Raw genomic sequence first — 18,927 nt, forward strand, 5'->3', positions numbered from 1 at the left:
GGAGGGAAGGGGAGGGAAGGGGAGGGCCAGTCAACAATGACGTTGCAGTTCTCATGGTCGGAGAGCAGCACAACAATCGCGACATCGTCCTGCATCTTCGCAAGAGCACGAAGCGGATTTTGGAGACTCACCGATCCTGTGACCCACGCCCTCCAGTACCGGCGTTGCCGGGCGGGGGGAAGGGAGACCCGTACATTCCCAACCCGTACATTCGCCCTCTCGACTCAAGCTCGTATTCGATTCGTATTCGAAATCGAAAGGGGAAAGGGGAAATCCTTCGTATTCGAATTCGTAAACACGAAATATGCATTAAAATTTAATTCATATCGCACAAAATCGACACAAAACACGATCGCATAAAGGTGAAAACACGCAATCACTTTTCGCCCTGAATTAAGTGCAAACGTGTGACGTGTGACGGGATGGAACATCACGTGATCGCTCTGAGCGAATCAGCGAGCTGCTCGCACTGGCTGAGATTAGCGGGCACTTCGCTGAAATGCGCTGAGGTAAATATGAATAAAAAAATATGGATCTCGTCAAATATGGTCTCGGCCATGTTCGTCCCAGGCTCAATGGCCATGTCTATGCCAAATATCAAGCACGTGAGCCTCTCCGTTTCAGAGTCTATCGGTAACAACACACACACACACACACACACACACACACACACACACACACACACACACACACACACACACACACACACACACACACACACACACACACACACACAGTGTTTTATATATACTAGGGCATGCCCGTACTATATCTATATCTAAAATTATATCCCCCCCTCTATTTACATGAAATGGTTTGGTTCATGAAATGTTTTGGTCCATTCGCAACGCCAAAGCGAACGGCGAACGCTTTACATGAAATGGTTTGGTCCATGAAATGTGTTGGTCCATTCGCAACGCCAAAGCGAACGGCGAACGGCTTGCGAGTACAGTGACAATCCTCCCCCCCCCCCCCCCCTCTATTTAGATGAAATGGTTTTTATTAGTTTTAAAACATAGTTTAACGCCAACATAGCGGCAACATAGTTTGCAAACGTGAAATAAATGAATACGCTCTCAAATGTGCCATCCGAGGCAGAGTGTGTCCGCCACGTTCGGCACACGCGATAGCTCGCTGCTCTCTGATTGGTTGAATCGTTTTTTGGACATAGCTCGGTAAGTAATTGTCCGATTAATATGAAACCTTGAAAAGGCACATCCTCGGGTCCCCAGCAATATACCTGGCAAGTTTAAAGTATATCGGACCCGTGGTTGTCGAGAAACAGCGGTCACAGACAAACGTACAAACAAACACACAGAGATTACTGGAATTATAGATAGATATAGATTGTAAAGATGAAGTGATTAGATTTTGGAGTCAAAGGTCAAATTCTGTAATCGGTCTATAACTTGAGAATGGCTGAAGTGATCCAATTCACATTTGGTACGGGTATGTATTGTGATCTATAGATTAACTGATTAGATTTTGGTGGTCCCGAGGTCAAAGGCCAAAGGTCAGAGGTAATGTCAGGTAAAAATGTGAGAACTTGTGAAGAGCTAAAGGGATTTAAATTAAAACTTGGCACAGGTATGTATAATGATGTAGAAATAAACTGATTAAATTTTGGGTTGATAGGTCAAAGGTTAGAGGCCATGTCAGGTAAAAATGTGCTACCTTGGGCACAGCTGAATGGATTTAAATCAAACTTGATACTGTAGGAGTTGCGGGCAACCAAAGGCTAAAAACGTATTGAATTGTTCAAGGCTCCTTTATTTCCAAAGACTTCCTGAACGCGACCGGAACTCCTATTTATATATCCCCCATCTCTTCCGCCCAATCCTCTTAAACTAAGGGGCGTGACTCCCATAACCGAGCGCACGCCACGCCCATACCGTCAATAGTCCTATTGGTCCCGTGACAGTGAATTACGACCAACCCAGCCTCTATGGGGTATCCCCCACATGCGCCCCCCCAGAATTCACTCGCACTGGCAATGTCAGTGGTTGGCGGGCCTTAACCACCCAGCCGAAATGACCCCGGATGACCCGAGCAGGGACTGTTAGGGGCTTGGCAGGTCACCCGCCTGCCGGGGGGCCAACCGGGGGCTTACCCGACAGGGGACGGCCCGCCGTGGGGGTTGGGCCAACCGGGGGGGGGGGGGGGTATAGGTCCAAGGGAGCCGGCTTGAGGCGGTCCACCGAAAGGTGGTCCGGGTTTCCGCCGATGTCGACCACAGAGGACTTGTCCCCGGCCTCCAGAAAGCAGAAAGGCCCGTCATAAGGCGGCCGAAGCGGCCCTCGGTGTGCGTCATGGCGAACAAAGACGTACTCCGCTGAACGTAGATCCGGTGGGACGTGGGCCTGAGGCAAACTGTGTTGAGATGTGGGCACTGGTGCAAACACCTTGGCGTTCTCCCGGAGAACCGACCGCTGACGGGCAGCAGACCAGGGGCTTGTGGCATCAGGAATAAACTCCCCGGGAACCCGCAGCGGCTGGCCATAGACAAGCTCAGCGGATGAGGACTGGAGGTCTTCCTTAGGGGCTGTCCTGTGGCCCAACATGACCCACGGGAGTCTGTCGGCCCAACTGTCATCCTGGAGGCTGGCCCTGAGAGCAGCTTTCATAGGGCGATGGAACCTCTCACACAATCAAGTAGCCTGGGGATGATATGCAGTGGTGCAATGGAGCTTTACCCCCAACCCCTGGGCAACAGAACCCCAGAGCTCTGAAGTGAAATGGGGCCCCCTGTCTGAAGAGATGTCCGAGGGGGCGCCAAACCTGGCAACCCAAGTGCCGATGAACGCCCGGGCCACATTGGCAGACGTCGTAGATGTAAGTGGGACGGCCTCTGGCCACCTGGTGGTCCTATCGACCATCGTGAGGAGGTGGGTGAATCCTCGTGAGGGGGAAGGGGCACTGGTCCACGTTAACATGGTCAAACCATCGCTCGGGCACTGGGAATGGCGCCAACGGAGCCTGGGTATGGCGATGCACTTTCGCGCATTGCCACTCAATGCAGGTGTTGGCCCAGTCACGCACATCCTTCCTGAGCCTGTGCCAAACAAACTTCGCCGCCACCAACTTTTGCGACGCCTTCCTGTCCGGGTGAGAAAGACCGTGGACGGCATCGAACACCAGCCGTCTCCAGCTGGTGGGCACGATGGGGCGAGGCTGTCCCAAGGAAACGTCACACAGTAACGTGGTGCCCGTGTCCCTGAACGGCACATCAGACATTCAAAGCCCCGTGACCGCCGCCCTACAGGCTTGGACATCCGGGTCGGAGATCTGAATGGCTGCCATGCGGGCATAGTCGATTTCAGGGTGCACCGCGCCAGCTATGGATCGGGAGAGACAATCGGCGACAGTGTTATCCTTCCCAGCAACATGTTGGATGTCCGTCGTGAACTCGGAAACGAAGGAGAGCTGGCGTTGTTGACAGGCAGACCACGGCTCCAAGACCTTGGCCATGGCAAAAACCAGAGGTTTGTGGTCCACAAACGCCATGAACGGGCGGGGTTCCAACAGGTAAAGGAAGTGTCAGACAGCCAGGTAGAGGCCTAGGAGCTCGCGATCGAAGGTACTGTACTTTCGTTCGCTTGGGCAGAGCTGCCGGTTAAAAAGGCAAGCGGCTGCCAGGCACCGTTGACCCACTGCTCGTGCATGGCGCCAACAGCGTAGTCTGAAGCGTCCATGGTGAGAGCAATCGGTGCATCGGGCGACGGATGCGCCAGCATGGTTGTGCTGGCGAGGGCCAGTTTAGTATCCATGAAAGCCTTGGCCATCTCCTCGGTCCAGTCAATGGTGCATTTGGCAGGCTTGCCCTTGAGGGCCTCATAAAGGGGTGCATCAGCTGGGCCGCACGGGGCACGAAACGATGGTAAAAGTTCACCATGCCCAAAAACTCCTGCAGGGCCCTGATGGTGAGGGGACGCGGGAAACCCTTCACAGCCTCTACCTTAGACGGCAGTGGAACAGCCCCTCCCTCATGATGCAGTGGCCCAGAAGGTAAATTGAGGCCACCCCGAACAAGCACTTGGCCAGGTTAATGATAAGGCCGTGCTACCTGAGGCGCTCAAAAAGCGATCGGAGGTGAAGCATGTGCTCCATCCTGGAAGTGCTGGCGATGAGAATATCGTCCAGGTAGACAAACAGAAACGGCAAGTCCCGTAACACGCTGTCCATCAGGCGCTGGAAAGCCTGGGCCGCATTCTTGAGCCCAAAAGGCATGCGGAGGAAATCGAAAAGCCCGAACGGTTTAATCACCGCGGTCTTAGGAACGTCCTGCGGTCGGACGGGGACCTGGTGGTAACCACGAATGAGGTCCACCTTAGAAAAAAAAAAAACTTTACCGGCTAAGCAGGCAGAAAAATCCTGGATGTGCGGGATTGGGTAGCGGTCAGGGGTAGTGGCTTCGTTAAGGCAGCAGTAATCCCTGCATGGGTGCCAACCGCCACCTGGCTTCGGCGCAATGTGGAGAGGCGAAGCCCACGGGCTGTCGGACCGTCGTACGATGCCAAGACGCTCCAACGTGTCGAACTCCGCCTTAGCAACAGCGAGTTTCCCCGGGTTGAGGTGTCGAGCCTGGGCGTAGACAGGCGGGCCGGTGGTCGGAATGTGATGCTCCACCCCGTGCTTGACAACGGCCGAAAAGGTGGGCCGTGTAAGGGCTGGGAACTCGTTGATGAGGCGAGCAAACTCATCAGAGGTCGAGAGCATGCAAGCATGCCTCGTCGAGCCGGAACCGCTCAGCGAGCATGGAAGAGAACTGAAGGTCTCTGCATTAAAGAGCTGCCGATTTTTAACATCCACCAATAGGCCGTTGGCGCAGAGGAAATCAGCGCCCAGCAAGGGGGTGGACACCCTCGCCATGACAAAATCCCACGTGAACCCCTGCCCGCCAAAACACAGTGCCACGTTCTGTTTACTAAAAGTCTGAATGGCACTGCCGTTAGCGGCTTCCAGGGCGGGGGCGTGGCTCCGGGCCTCCCGGTCCAATGCTGACACAGGCAGAACGCTCACCTGGGCACCTGTGTCGCATAGGAAACTACGTCCGGAGTCGGTGTCCGAAATGAATAACAAACTGCCCAAACGGCCGATGCTCATGACAGTTAACGAGCGCCGGTCACCCCGATTCCCGACTCGCTGAAGTTCCCGGTTGGCCAGCATGCCTTGGCCTTGGTACCAAACCTTGCGTGGTAAAAGCACAAGCCTGGGGGCTTCCACCGCCGGGCTGTAGTGGTGGTCACAACGGTGCCCGCCAGCGGCGTGGGCTCGACGGTGGCGGGGTCCCATGCAGCCACACTGCATTGCTCTCTGGCGGGGGCGGGGTCCCATGCAGCCACACTGCATTGCTGTCTGGTGGAGAAAAACTTGTCCGCTTCCCTGGCCAGGGCGCGGAAATCCTTAACAGGCGAGTTGGCCAAGGCTGACCGTACCTGTCCTGGCATCTGCTGCAGGAACGGCTCCTTGAAGAGGAAACATGGCCGATGGCTGCCCATGAGGGACAACATGTGGTCCATCAGCTTTGACGGCTTGGAGTCGCCCCGACCGGGCAGAGAAAGGAGCTGACGGGCGCTCTCGGCCTCCATGAGCTCGAAGGCATCAAGTAGCAGCGCCTTTAGCGTCTCGTACTTGCCGCCCTCCGGAGGATCCTGGAGAAGGCTCATCACCATGGTCGCGGTGGAGCCGCTGAGCGCAGCCACGACATAATAATATTTAGTGTCGTCAGCAGAAATGCTCCGAATGGCGAATTCGGCCTCAGCTTGTGCGAACCAGACGGCAGCCTGTCGTTCCCAAAACTCCGGTAGTTTGATCGAAACTGCGCTTGTCGCCGTGTTCGTTAAAAGCTCCGAAAACGTCCAAGAGCAAGTCGGGGTCACCAATGTAGGAGTTGCGGGCAACCAAAGGCTAAAAAAACTTCTTGAATTGTTCAAGGCTCCTTTATTTCCAAAGACTTCCTGCACCCGACCGGAACTCCTCTTTATATATCCCCCATCACTTCCGCCCGATCCTCTTAAAGGGGCGTGACTCCCATAACCGAGCGCATGCCACGCCCATACCGTCAATTGTCCCATTGGTCCCGTGACAGTGAATTACGACCAACCCATTCTCTATGGGGTATCCCCCACAATACAAGTATTATAATGATGTAATAATGTTGGCGAAGCCATATCAGTTGATGTCGAAGAGTGCCGATGTAGTTTTTTTTAAATGCTGTGAACAAACTTCGGTACATCATGCGTGGTGAAGGTTGTGGTCAAGCTTCATCGTAATTGTGCGTGTAGTTTCTGAGAAGAAAGGAAATACCAATTTTTGGGGGTCAAACATGGATCCACTTTGACCCCCAGTATACCCCCTTAGACCCCGATTTTTTTTTAATGCCGTGAACAAACTTTAGTCACAACATATCAAATGTCATTTGTGCCAAGTTTGGTCACAATCCCATCAGCGGTTTCGGAGAAGTTGCAAGTGTTTATAGACTGATGGACGGACGACGCGCCATTGCACCAGCTCCCCGGAACTTCATTCCAGGTGAGATAATATTACCAAATCAGACATTTTTTGACTTCATCCCAAATGGCAGTGGTCACTCCAGGTCAGAGAGAAGCCACAACACCACTGTGACTGATGTATAGGTCTTAATTGTTGCCGTATGGCGTATGCAATGAACCGTTATTTTAATTTCGAAGTTTTATTTACTGGAGTACAATTAGATGAGTGAACACAAAGTTGCTCTGTCGGTGTAATGTTGAAAACACGAAGAAAGCTTTGGATCAGATTTAAATCCCTCTGCTGACATCAGCAGTATTTTGTAAGATTTGTGGAAAAAAAAAGGAAAAAAAAGTGTATCGTCAGGTCGTTATCAGGTCTCATGGGTAACACGGAAGAATTAATTATTTCCCTCTGGATCAAAGGTGTTTTCTATAAAATAAGCAAACTGGTGCTTTTTGTTCAGTTGATTCCTTGATACTTTCTAGTTCATAAATGTTATTGATCGATGTAAGTATATAATGATGTTGGTGCTCTCCTTGTGTAGGCCTATATTTAATATTTTTTATTCAGCAGTGAAGGTTCATGGAAGAGCTGGAGAACAGAGCAGGTAGAGGTGCAAACGCGAAAACTACAAAGGGACAAGGTGCAAACAGACAAATATCAGCGCGAAAAGTATATCTGCAGGTGCGGAGAGGTGGGCAGATCACTAGTAGTGTGTGTGTGTGTGTGTGTGTGTGTGTGTGTGTGTGTGTGTGTGTGTGTGTGTGTATGTGTGTGTGTGTGTGTGTGTGTGTGTGTGTGTGTGTGTGTATGCGTGTGTGTATGCGTGTGTGTGTGTTTGTGTACGTGCATATGTGTGTGTGTGTGTGTGTGCGTACATGCATGTGTGTGTGTCTGTGTTTGTATACATGAAAGTATGCACGTATATGTCGTGTGTGTGTGTGTGTGTGTGTGTGTATGTGTGTGTGTGTGTGTGTGTGTGTGTGTGTGTGTATGTGTGTGTGTGTATCTGTGTTTGTATATATGAGAGTGCACGTATAAGTCGTGTGTGTGTGTGTGTGTGTGTGTATATATATGAAAGTGTGCACGTATATGTCGTGTGTGTGTGTGTGTGTGTGTGTGTGTGTGTGTGTGTGTGTGTGTGTGTGTGTGTGTGTGTGTGTGTGTGTGTGTGTATCTGTGTTTGTATATATGAGAGTGCACGTGTGTGTGTGTGTGTGTGTGTGTGTGTGTGTGTGTGTGTGTATCTGTGTTTGTATATATGAAAGTGTGCACGTATATGTCGTGTGTGTGTGTGTGTGTGTGTGTGTGTGTGTGTGTGTGTGTGTGTGTGTGTGTGTGTGTGTGTGTGTGTGTGTGTGTGTGTGTGTGTGTATCTGTGTTTGTATATATGAAAGTGTGCACGTATATGTTGTGTGTGTGTGTGTGTGTGTGTGTATCTGTGTTTGTATATATGAAAGTGTGCACGTATATGTCGTGTGTGTGTGTGTGTATCTGTGTTTGTATATATGAGAGTGTGCACGTACATATCGTGTGTGTGTGTGTGTGTGTGTGTGTGTGTGTGTGTGTGTGTGTGTGTGTGTGTGTCTGTGTGTGTGTGTGTGTGTTTGCGATAATAAAATAGCGTTAATACAACACCACATAAATCACTTAAAAGCCAGAAGACTGTTAGTTCCGGATAAACACCATAAATTACCGTTCATTTACTGGATCCCAAAAATGCACAAACAAACACCCTTGTAAGATGAGGTTCATCATCGCAAGTAGAGAATGTAGTTTGAAACGTTTGTCGGGTTGTATTACAGGGGCGATGAAACTAGTCAATTGCTTACAGGTTACGGTTCTTACTTTAGGTAGGGAAACTATATGTTTTGAGGTTTACAATTTAAATCAAATTGAATATCGGAGGTTGTGAAATTAACAACATTTGCAGCAATCCTTCAAATTATATTAAAGTTATGGAACAACCAATACTGTACAGTTAATTAAAGGTGTCTATGTCTGTCTGTATGTGTGTGTGTGTGTGTGTGTGTGTGTGTGTTTGTCTGTCTGTCTTTGAGCAGAATATCTCAAAAAGTTATGCACGGATTCGGATGAAACTTGGTGGACAGGTTGGGTGTTTGACAAGGATGGATTGATTCGATTTTGGTTCAGGTGCGGATCCAGATCCGACCTATCAGTGGATACAAAACATCAACTGTTCTGTCTGTCTGTCTGTCTGTCCGGCGCAGGATCCTGTCCATACCGTGTGACCTTGTCGTGATTCCCTGCGTTGTTTTGAGCCCTTATTGATCGAGAAAGGAACGTTTCACGTTTTCTTCCCCTAATCTGTCCAACTTCCCCTTACATTCCTCACACTTCCCACGCGATGTGCTCATTTCGAAATGGCTTCTTACTTCGAGGTGTCTGTGTGCGGCTGCACACTCGACCTTGTGCTATCCAGCCTGGGTTTGAATCCCGACCGAGTAAATTATCGCCGGCAGAATCTGGACATTAAAAAAAAATCTCCTTTCCTAACTGCTGCCAAACATGATTCCAAAAGTGCTGTCGCTGGCGTCACAATTACTGATAGACATGTTGTTACCTCCGCCACCAAAGGTGGATGGAGATTGTGTTTTCACCCCTGTCTGTCCGTTTGTGAACAAAATATCTCAAAAAGGTGTGGACGGATTCGGACAAAATTTGGCACAGATGTAGCGTTTGTGACACCGACGAAATTATTAGATTTTCGTGAAGATCCGCATTCGGATCCGGCTAATAGAATTTTAAAAGTGATTCTTCACCATTGGGAGATCGGGCCAAAAACGATGTATAGCAGGATATCTCAAAAAGTTGTGGACGGATTTGGACGAAACTTGGAGGACTGGTTGTGTGTGTGACAAGAAAGAATCGATTACATTTTGGTGAAGATCCGGATTCGGATCCGGCTAGTATAATTTTTCAAGTGATTCTTCACCATTGGGAGATAGGGCCAAAAACGATACATAGCGGGATATCTCAAAAAGTTGTGGACGGATTTGGACGAATCTTGTTGAACAGGTTGTGTGTGTGACAATGAAAAATCGGTTCAATTTTGGTAACGATCTGAATGTGGATTCGGATATGAGAATTATTTAATCTTTCAAGTGATTCTTCACCATTGGGAGATAGGGCCAAAAACGATACATAGCGGGATATCTCAAAAAGTTGTGGAGACGGATTTGGACGAAACTAGTTGAACAGGTTGTACGCATGACAAGGAAAAATCGATTACATTTTGGTGAAGATCTGAATATGGATTCGGATATGAGAATTATTTAATTTTTTAAGTGATTCTTCACCATTTGGAGATGGGACCAAAAACGATACACAGCAGGATATCTCAAAAAGTTATCGACGGATTTGGACGAAACTTGGAGGGCAAGTTGTGTGTGTAACAGGGAAGAATCGATTACATTTTGGTGAAGATCCGGATTCGGATCCGGCTAGTATAATTTTTAAGTGATTCTTAACCATTGGGAGATAGGGCCAAAAACGATGTATAGCAGGATATCTCAAAAAGTTGTGGGCGGATTTGGACGAAACTGGTTGAAAAGGTTGTGTGTGTAACAATGAAAAATCGATTCAATTTTGGTGAAGATCTGAATATGGATTCGGATATGAGAATTACTTAATTTTTTTAGTGATTCTTTACCATTGGGAGATCGGGCCAAAAACGATGTATAGCAGGATATCTCGAAAAGTTATCGACGGATTTGGACGAAACTTGGAGGACAGGTTGTGTGTGTGACAAGGAAGAATCGATTACATTTTGGTGAAGATCTGAATATGGATTCGGATATGAGAATTATTTAATCTTTTAAGTGATTCTTCACCATTGGGTGATAGGGCCAAAACCGGTACAAAGCAGGATATCTCAAAACGTTATCGACGGATTTGGACGAAACTTGGAGGACAGGTTGTGTGTGTGACAAGAAAGAATCGATTACATTTTGGTGAAGATCCGGATTCGGATCCGGCTAGTATAATTTTTTAAGTGATTCTTCACCATTGGGAGATGGGGCCAAAAACGATACACAGCAGGACATCTCAAAAAGTTATCGACGGATTTGGGCGAAACTTCGAGGACAGGTTGTGTGTGTGACAAGGAAGAATCGATTACATTTTGGTGAAGATCTGAATATGGATTCGGATATAAGAATTATTTAATCTTTTAAGTGATTCTTCACCATTGGGAGATCGGGCCAAAAACGATACATAGCAGGATATCTCAAATAGTTATCGACGGATTTGGATGCAACTTGGTGGACAGGTTGGGTGTGTGACAAGGAAGAATCGATTACATTTTGGTGAAGATCCGGATTCGGATACGGGTCGAAAAATTTTTTAAAGTGATTCTTTACCATTGGGAGATGGGGCCAAAAACGATGTAGAGCAGGATATCTCAAAAAGTTGTGGACGGATTTGGACGAATCTTGTTGAACAGGTTGTGTGTGTGACAAGGAAAAATCGATTCAATTTTGGTGAAGATCTGAATATGGATTCGGATATGAGAATTATTTAATCTTTCAAGTGATTCTTCACCATTGGGAGATAGGGCCAAAAACGATACATAGCGGGATATCTCAAAAAGTTGTGGAGACGGATTTTGACGAAATTTGGACAGGTTGTGTGTGTGTGTGACAAGGAAGAATCGATTCGGTTTTGGTGAAGATTTTAATATGGATTTGGATATGAGAGTTATTTAATTTTTAAGTGATTCTTCACCATTGAGCGATCGGGCCAAAAACGAGGGGTAGATCAGGGTATGAAAGACTGGACCTATGGTGATACCTGTGATTGATTTTGATTAAATGTGATTCTGTATTGTGATTTTCTGGGATATAAAAAGTAAACTGTTCACCAGGTGGAGGTATGCTCTCTACAGAGTGTCGTTGCAGTTTATTTTATTTTTTCATGGTTTTTTCACTGCTGTCATTTTTGCAGTAAAACTATGAACCAAACCGAGGGGAGCTTCCTCCCTCTGACCGTCACCTTCGATTCGTCCGTATTTTCTGGAATGGACAATAGTCGCCGAGACGTCGTGGTGCTCTCCACGGTGTTCATGTGCTTGGCCACGGTGACCAACCTGGCGGTGATCGGCACGTGTTGTCTCCGCGGGCTCCACAAGCCCGTGCTGCTGCACATCGCCGCGAGTTGCGTGGCCGACGTGTTTTGGGGGATCCTCGGCATCGTCGCTCATTTGACGAGCGTGTTGGTGCCACGACGACGGGTATCCTTCAGCACCTGCTTGCTCGAAATGTTCTGGATGTATTTCACGCTCCTGCAGCACTTCCTCAACAACATCCTGATGTACGTGGACCGTCACTGGGCCATCTTTTACCCGTACAGGTACGTGCACCTGGTGGCGCAAGGGAACGGCGCCGCCAAGCTCGTCGCCTTCGTCTGGCTCCTCGGGATAACGCTCGGAGCCACTTTTCCCGCGGTTGCGACCATGCTGCTGTTTTGTGACGATTCGATCGTCATATATGACGTCACGTGCCACGTTCCTATCGTTGCGAAAAGCGCTTGCAGGAACGTCCGCTTGCCGAGCGTATACTCCACCTGCGTGGTCTACACCGTGGTCGGATTAACCGCGTTAACCGCGGCCTTCTCCACCTGCTGCATCGTCCGAAAATGCCGACGGGATTTCCCCAGCAAAGATAACAGGAAGGCGCTGCACACCTGTTTCACACAGCTCGCCGTGTGCTCGGTACATTTTACCTGCATGCTCTTCGTCGCTGCGTTTAAACGTTTTATCAGGAGCCCTGCGCTTGGCTCCGTCTTGGACCTCATCGTGATTGTGACACCGGCAGCTGTTAACCCGTTCATCTTCGGACTACGGACGCAGGAAATCCGGGCGAGTTTCGCCTCCTTCTTTAAGAGCATTTGCAGTGAAGTATCGAAATATTTTACAAGACTTCCGTGACTCGGCAACTGCAATCAATGTATCCAACACCTTTAAGATCAATAAATTACATATACATGTACAGTATATTAATAAACTACACAGTATAATTTGATAATGGTAATAGTTAGGACATCCTGAGCTGATAGGATGGCCGAGAGGTACACACACTCGTCTCTAAGGTACACACAGGTATCTAGGTATCTAGCCTGGTATCTAGATATAGGTATCTAGCCTGGTATCTAGATATATGTATCTAGCCTGGTATCTAGATATAGGTATCTAGCCTGGGTATCTCTCTGAGATATCTAGGTATCTCGCCTGGGTATCTCTCTGAGGTATCTAGCCTGGTATCTAGGTATCTAGCCTGGTATCTAGGTATCTAGCCGGGTATCTAGATCTAGGTATCTAGCCTTTGTATTTCTTTAAGGTATCTAGGTATCTAGCCTGTGTATCTCTCTAAAGTATCTAGGTATCTAGCCTGGTATCTAGGTATCTAGCCTGGGTATCTAGGTATCTAGCCTGGTTATCTAGGTATCTAGATCTAGGTATCTAGCCTGGGTATCTCTCTAAGGTATCTAGGTATCTAGCCTGGTATCTAGGTATCTAGCCTGGTTATCTGGTATCTAGCCTGGTATCTAGGTATCTAGCCTGGGCATCTCTCTAAGGTATCTAGGTATCTAGCCTGGTATCTAGCCTGGCATCTAGGTATCTCGCCTGGTTATCTAGGTATCTAGTCTGGTATCTAGGTATCTTGCCTGGGCATCTCTCTAAAGTATCTAGGTATCCAGCCTGGTATCTAGGTATCTAGCCTGTGTATCTAGCCTGGTATCTAGGTATCTAGCCTGGTTATCTAGGTATCTAGCCTGGTATCTAGGTATCTTGCCTGGGCATCTCTCTAAGGTATCTAGGTATCCAGCCTGGTATCTAGGTATCTAGCCTGGTATCTAGGTATCTAGCCTGGTTATCGAGGTATCTAGATCTAGGTATCTAGCCTGGGTATCTCTCTAAGGTATCTAGGTATCTAGCCTGGTATCTAGGTAGCTAGACTGAGTATATAGCTTGGTATCTACATATCTAGCCTGGTTATCTCGGTATCTAGCCTGGTTATCTCTCTAAGGTATCTAGGTATCTAGCCTGGGTATCTCTCTAAGGTATCTAGGTATCTAGCCTGGTATCTAGGTATATAGTCTGGGTATCTAGGTATCTAGCCTGGTTATCTCTCTAAGCTAACTAGGTATCTAGCCTGGTATCTAGGAATATAGTCTGGGTATCTAGCCTGGTATCTAGGTATCTGGCCTGGTTACCTAGGTATCTAGATCTAGGTATCTAGCCTGGGTATCTCTCTAAGGTAACTAGGTATCTAGCCTGGTATCTAGGTATATAGTCTGGGTATCTAGCCTGGTATCTAGGTATATAGTCTGGGTATCTAGGTATCTAGCCTGGTTATCTCTCTAAGGCAACTAGGTATCTAGCCTGGTATCTAGGTATATAGTCTGGGTATCTAGCCTGGTATCTAGGTATCTGGCCTGGTTACCTAGGTATCTAGATCTAGGTATCTAGTTTGGGTATCTCTCGAAGGTATCTAGGTATCTAGATCTAGGTATCTAGCCTGGGTATCTCTCTAAGGTATCTAGGTATCTAGCCTGGTATCTAGGTATATAGTCTGGGTATCTAGGCTGGTATCTAGGTATCTGGCCTGGTTACCTAGGTATCTAGATCTAGGTATCTAGTTTGGGTATCTCTCTAAGGTATCTAGGTATCTAGCCTGGTATCTAGGTATCTAGCCTGGGTATCTAGCCTGGTATCTAGGTATCTAGCCTGGTATCTAGGTATCTAGCCGGGTATCTAGATCTAGGTATCTAGCCTTTGTATTTCTTTAAGGTATCTAGGTATCTAGCCTGTGTATCTCTCTAAAGTATCTAGGTATCTAGCCTGGTATCTAGGTATCTAGCCTGGGTATCTAGGTATCTAGCCTGGTTATCTAGGTATCTAGATCTAGGTATCTAGCCTGGGTATCTCTCTTAGGGAATCTAGGTATCTAGCCTGGTATCTAGCCTGGCATCTAGGTATCTAGCCTGGTTATCTAGGTATCTAGCCTGGTATCTAGGTATCTAGCCTGGGCATCTCTCTAAGGTATCTAGGTATCTAGCCTGGTATCTAGCCTGGCATCTAGGTATCTCGCCTGGTTATCTAGGTATCTAGTCTGGTATCTAGGTATCTTGCCTGGGCATCTCTCTAAAGTATCTAGGTATCCAGCCTGGTATCTAGGTATCTAGCCTGGTATCTAGGTATCTAGCCTGGTTATCTAGGTATCTAGCCTGGTATCTAGGTATCTTGCCTGGGCATCTCTCTAAGGTATCTAGGTATCCAGCCTGGTATCTAGGTATCTAGCCTGTGTATCTAGCCTGGTATCTAGGTATCTAGCCTGGTTATCGAGGTAACTAGAACTAGGTATCTAGCCTGGGTATCTCTCTAAGGTATCTAGGTATCTAGCCTGGTATCTAGGTAGCTAGACTGAGTATATAGCTTGGTATCTACATATCTAGCCTGGTTATCTCGGTATCTAGCCTGGTTATCTCTCTAAGGTATCTAGGTATCTAGCCTGGGTATCTCTCTAAGGTATCTAGGTATCTAGCCTGGTATCTAGGTATATAGTCTGGGTATCTAGGTATCTAGCCTGGTTATCTAGGTATCTAGATCTAGGTATCTAGCCTGGGTATCTCTCTAAGGTATCTAGGTATCTAGCCTGGTATCTAGGTATATAGTCTGGGTATCTAGCCTGGTATCTAGGTATCTGGCCTGGTTACCTAGGTATCTAGATCTAGGTATCTAGTTTGGGTATCTCTCGAAGGTATCTAGGTATCTAGATCTAGGTATCTTGCCTGGGCATCTCTCTAAGGTATCTAGGTATCCAGCCTGGTATCTAGGTATCTAGCCTGTGTATCTAGCCTGGTATCTAGGTATCTAGCCTGGTTATCGAGGTAACTAGAACTAGGTATCTAACCTGGGTATCTCTCTAAGGTATCTAGGTATCTAGCCTGGTATCTAGGTAGCTAGACTGAGTATATAGCTTGGTATCTACATATCTAGCCTGGTTATCTCAGTATCTAGCCTGGTTATCTCTCTAAGGTATCTAGGTATCTAGCCTGGGTATCTCTCTAAGGTATCTAGGTATCTAGCCTGGTATCTAGGTATATAGTCTGGGTATCTAGGTATCTAGCCTGGTTATCTAGGTATCTAGATCTAGGTATCTAGCCTGGGTATCTCTCTAAGGTATCTAGGTATCTAGCCTGGTATCTAGGTATATAGTCTGGGTATCTAGCCTGGTATCTAGGTATCTGGCCTGGTTACCTAGGTATCTAGATCTAGGTATCTAGTTTGGGTATCTCTCGAAGGTATCTAGGTATCTAGATCTAGGTATCTAGCCTGGGTATCTCTCTAAGGTATCTAGGTATCTAGCCTGGTATCTAGGTATATAGTCTGGGTATCTAGCCTGGTATCTAGGTATCTGGCCTGGTTACCTAGGTATCTAGATCTAGGTATCTAGTTTGGGTATCTCTCTAAGGTATCTAGGTATCTAGCCTGGTATCTAGGTATCTAGCCTGGGTATCTAGCCTGGTATCTAGGTATCTAGCCTGGTTATCTAGGTATCTAGATCTAGGTATCTAGCCTGGGTATCTCTCTAAGGTATCTAGCCTGGGTTTGAATCCCGACACAGCTATAAACTGCCATCCCCGTGATTTCATAGGCAGGGTGATTAATCAATGGGTGTTCTGTCTGAAGTGAACAGGTAAAGACTAGACAAGCCATCGTCGGCACCATGGCTAAATTCCTGCCCAACGACTGCTGGGAGAGGGGATGGCAAACCCGCCAGCATGATGTGTGCCTTGTATTTGTTTGATTGAGTTAATTGTGAAAAAAAGAAACTGAAACTGAAAAGTGAAAAAACCCTTGGCAAAGAAACTGATTCGGCAGAACCAACACCCTGCAGCACAGACCACGCATAGTAAGTACATTGGATCGGAAGGATATCCTCAATAAACTTGATATTTTGTAATTAATCGTGTGAGTGAGGATCTTCAATACAAGAAGAGAGCATTATCAAAGCCATCGCTATTATCGGTAATGCTGGAATTATGGAAAGGCAGGGTGTTGCAGAATTTATTTGATGGCAAGCCCCCAACAACAAAAATCCCAACATATGCTTCCCTTTATTAATTTGTGCAAGGCCAGAATAACCTTTTGTGGGCCGCCATTTTGGGATCCAATGCAAAAGTCACGAGATCGACAAAGAAGTAGTCTATAACACAGCACAACGCTGTATATAAGTTTTATTTACAAGGTTAAGTTGCAGATGGAGGTGGCTGCCACTGGGGTGCCAGCAATGGTAGCCCGACGGCAGAAGGAAATATACACAAGTGCACATAAAATAAATAATAAGTGAAAAAATATAAACAAGAAAGAGGTCGTGCAGAACACGATACTTGCAAAATCCCTAAAACAAATGTGACCTTAAAAACAATTGGTGGTTGAAATTAGTAAAGTGATTTGCAAACCCTGTTCAAATTTCAAGTCAATCAGATGGAAATTGAAAATTTTAGAAAATTCACCTAAGTTTTTGATGTTTGACCTATGTTGACCTTTTAGCTGATGTTGACCTCAAATTAATTGGTAATTGAAATCAGTGACCTGATATGCAAATCGTCTTCAAATTTCAAGTCAATCGGATTTTACAAATTTGACTTAAGTTGTTGACCTTTGGCCTATGTTGACCTTTTGAACTAAAAATCAATGCGCCACTTGCTTATGACCAACTCTACCATTTGGTGAAGTTTCGTCAAAATCGGCTGAAAATTGTGCCCTGTAGGTGATTGACATACAGACAGCCAGACAAACAAACAGGCAGAATAATGCACATCACCAACCAATATACTTGAAAAAATCTTCCATTTTCTCAAGTAATAAAATAGTGGTTAAAAACAGCCTACTCTTTGCAAATAACACAAACTTTCTTTCCACTTTTATTAATGTATACATATATATATATATATATAATGGTATCTGTAATCTGGTTCTCCAACCTAATGAGCGGACAACATGACGTCATCGCCATGCACGTCCGCCTTGCCTGCAAAGTTCCAGAGGAACCATCTAGCAGTGCGTCATTACGGATTATAAATACAGATACTGTCACAAGTGCATGCAAAACTCACAGTTACCGACCTGGTTTCGCCCTTGTTGGGGCTTCATCAGGGCAACGCAGTGAGGCTTTCCATACACTTGTAACTCTGTGACCCTTTCGGTTTTTATATCAGTCACTTTGCGACCCCCATATCATCAGTGGAGATATTGTCCAGTGGCGATGACGTCATGTTGTCCGCTCATTAGGTTGGAGAACCAGATTACAGATACCATTATTAGTAACTCCCAACCGCAACCAGGTCGACTCCATATGATGAGTGGATACCAGAGATAACGTTACCGCGTGGCAGGCGGAGCTTATCGCTCCCAGCAAGGTGCAGCAGCAGCTGTATGGGACACCTTGCTGGCGGTTCTCCACTGATGATATGAAGGTCGCATAGTGACTGATATATATATATATATATATATATATATATATATATATATATATATATATGTATATATGTATATGTATATATGTATATATATATAATTACATATATATATAATTACATATATATATATATATATATATATATATATATATATATATATATATATATATATATATATATATATATATATATCGCTCGCAAGGCTGCACTGTCAAATAAAACTTTTCCAACCCGCCATGTTTTACACTTTTATTAATATATATATATACAGTGCATTCAGAAAGTATTCAGACCCCTTAACTTTTTTCACATTTTATTACGTTGCAGCCTTATGCTGAAATCGTTTAAATTCATTTTTTCCCTCATCAATCTACACTCAACACCCCATAATGACAAAGAGAAAACAGTATTTTAGAAAGTTTTGCAAATTTATTAAAAAGAAAAAACTGAAATATCACATTGCAATAGGTATTCATACCCTTTGTGATGACACTTGAAATTTAGCTCAGGTGCCTCCCATTTCTCTTGATCATCTTTGAGATATTTCTACACCTTGATTGGAGTCAACCTGTGGTAAATTCAATTGATTGGACATGATTTTGAAAGGCACACACCTGTCTTTATAATGTCTCACAGCTGACAATGCATATCAGAGCAAAAACCAAGCCATGAGGTCGAAGGAACTGCCTGCAGAGCTCAGAGACAGGATTGTGTCGAAGCACAGATCTGGGGAAGACTACAAAAAAATCTCTGCTGCATTGAAGGTTCCCAAGAGCACAGAGGCCTCCATAATTCTTAAATGGAAAAAGTTTGGATCAATCAGGACTCTTCCTAGAGCTGGCCGCCCGGCCAAACTGAGCAATGAGGGGGGGGGGGGTTAGGGAGGGGGGAAGGGCCTTGGTAAGAGAGGTGACCAAGAACCCGATGGTC

The 18,927-nt window shown here is 46.2% G+C and overlaps 2 protein-coding genes across 2 annotated transcripts in view; both read left to right on the top strand.

Moving 5' to 3' along the window:
- Positions 1 to 11,530: 11,530 nt before the first annotated feature.
- LOC137415030 (olfactory receptor 10H28-like) lies at positions 11,531 to 12,439 on the top strand. The gene has a single exon (XM_068100585.2). The coding sequence runs from the start codon at positions 11,531 to 11,533 to the stop codon at positions 12,437 to 12,439; it is 909 nt and encodes a 302-aa protein (XP_067956686.2).
- Positions 12,440 to 12,568: 129 nt separating this feature from the next.
- Positions 12,569 to 18,927, top strand: part of LOC137419019 (indolethylamine N-methyltransferase-like) — a 38,652-nt gene continuing 32,293 nt past the window's right edge. The window contains exon 1 of the mRNA XM_078767024.1: positions 12,569 to 12,579. Coding sequence (XP_078623150.1) covers positions 12,569 to 12,579 — 11 coding nt within the window. The remainder of the gene's footprint in view (positions 12,580 to 18,927) is intronic.

The sequence above is a fragment of the Myxine glutinosa genome, chromosome 13, assembly GCF_964187855.1.
Source record: "Myxine glutinosa chromosome 13, kmMyxGlut1.1, whole genome shotgun sequence".
NCBI lineage: Eukaryota > Metazoa > Chordata > Myxini > Myxiniformes > Myxinidae > Myxine > Myxine glutinosa.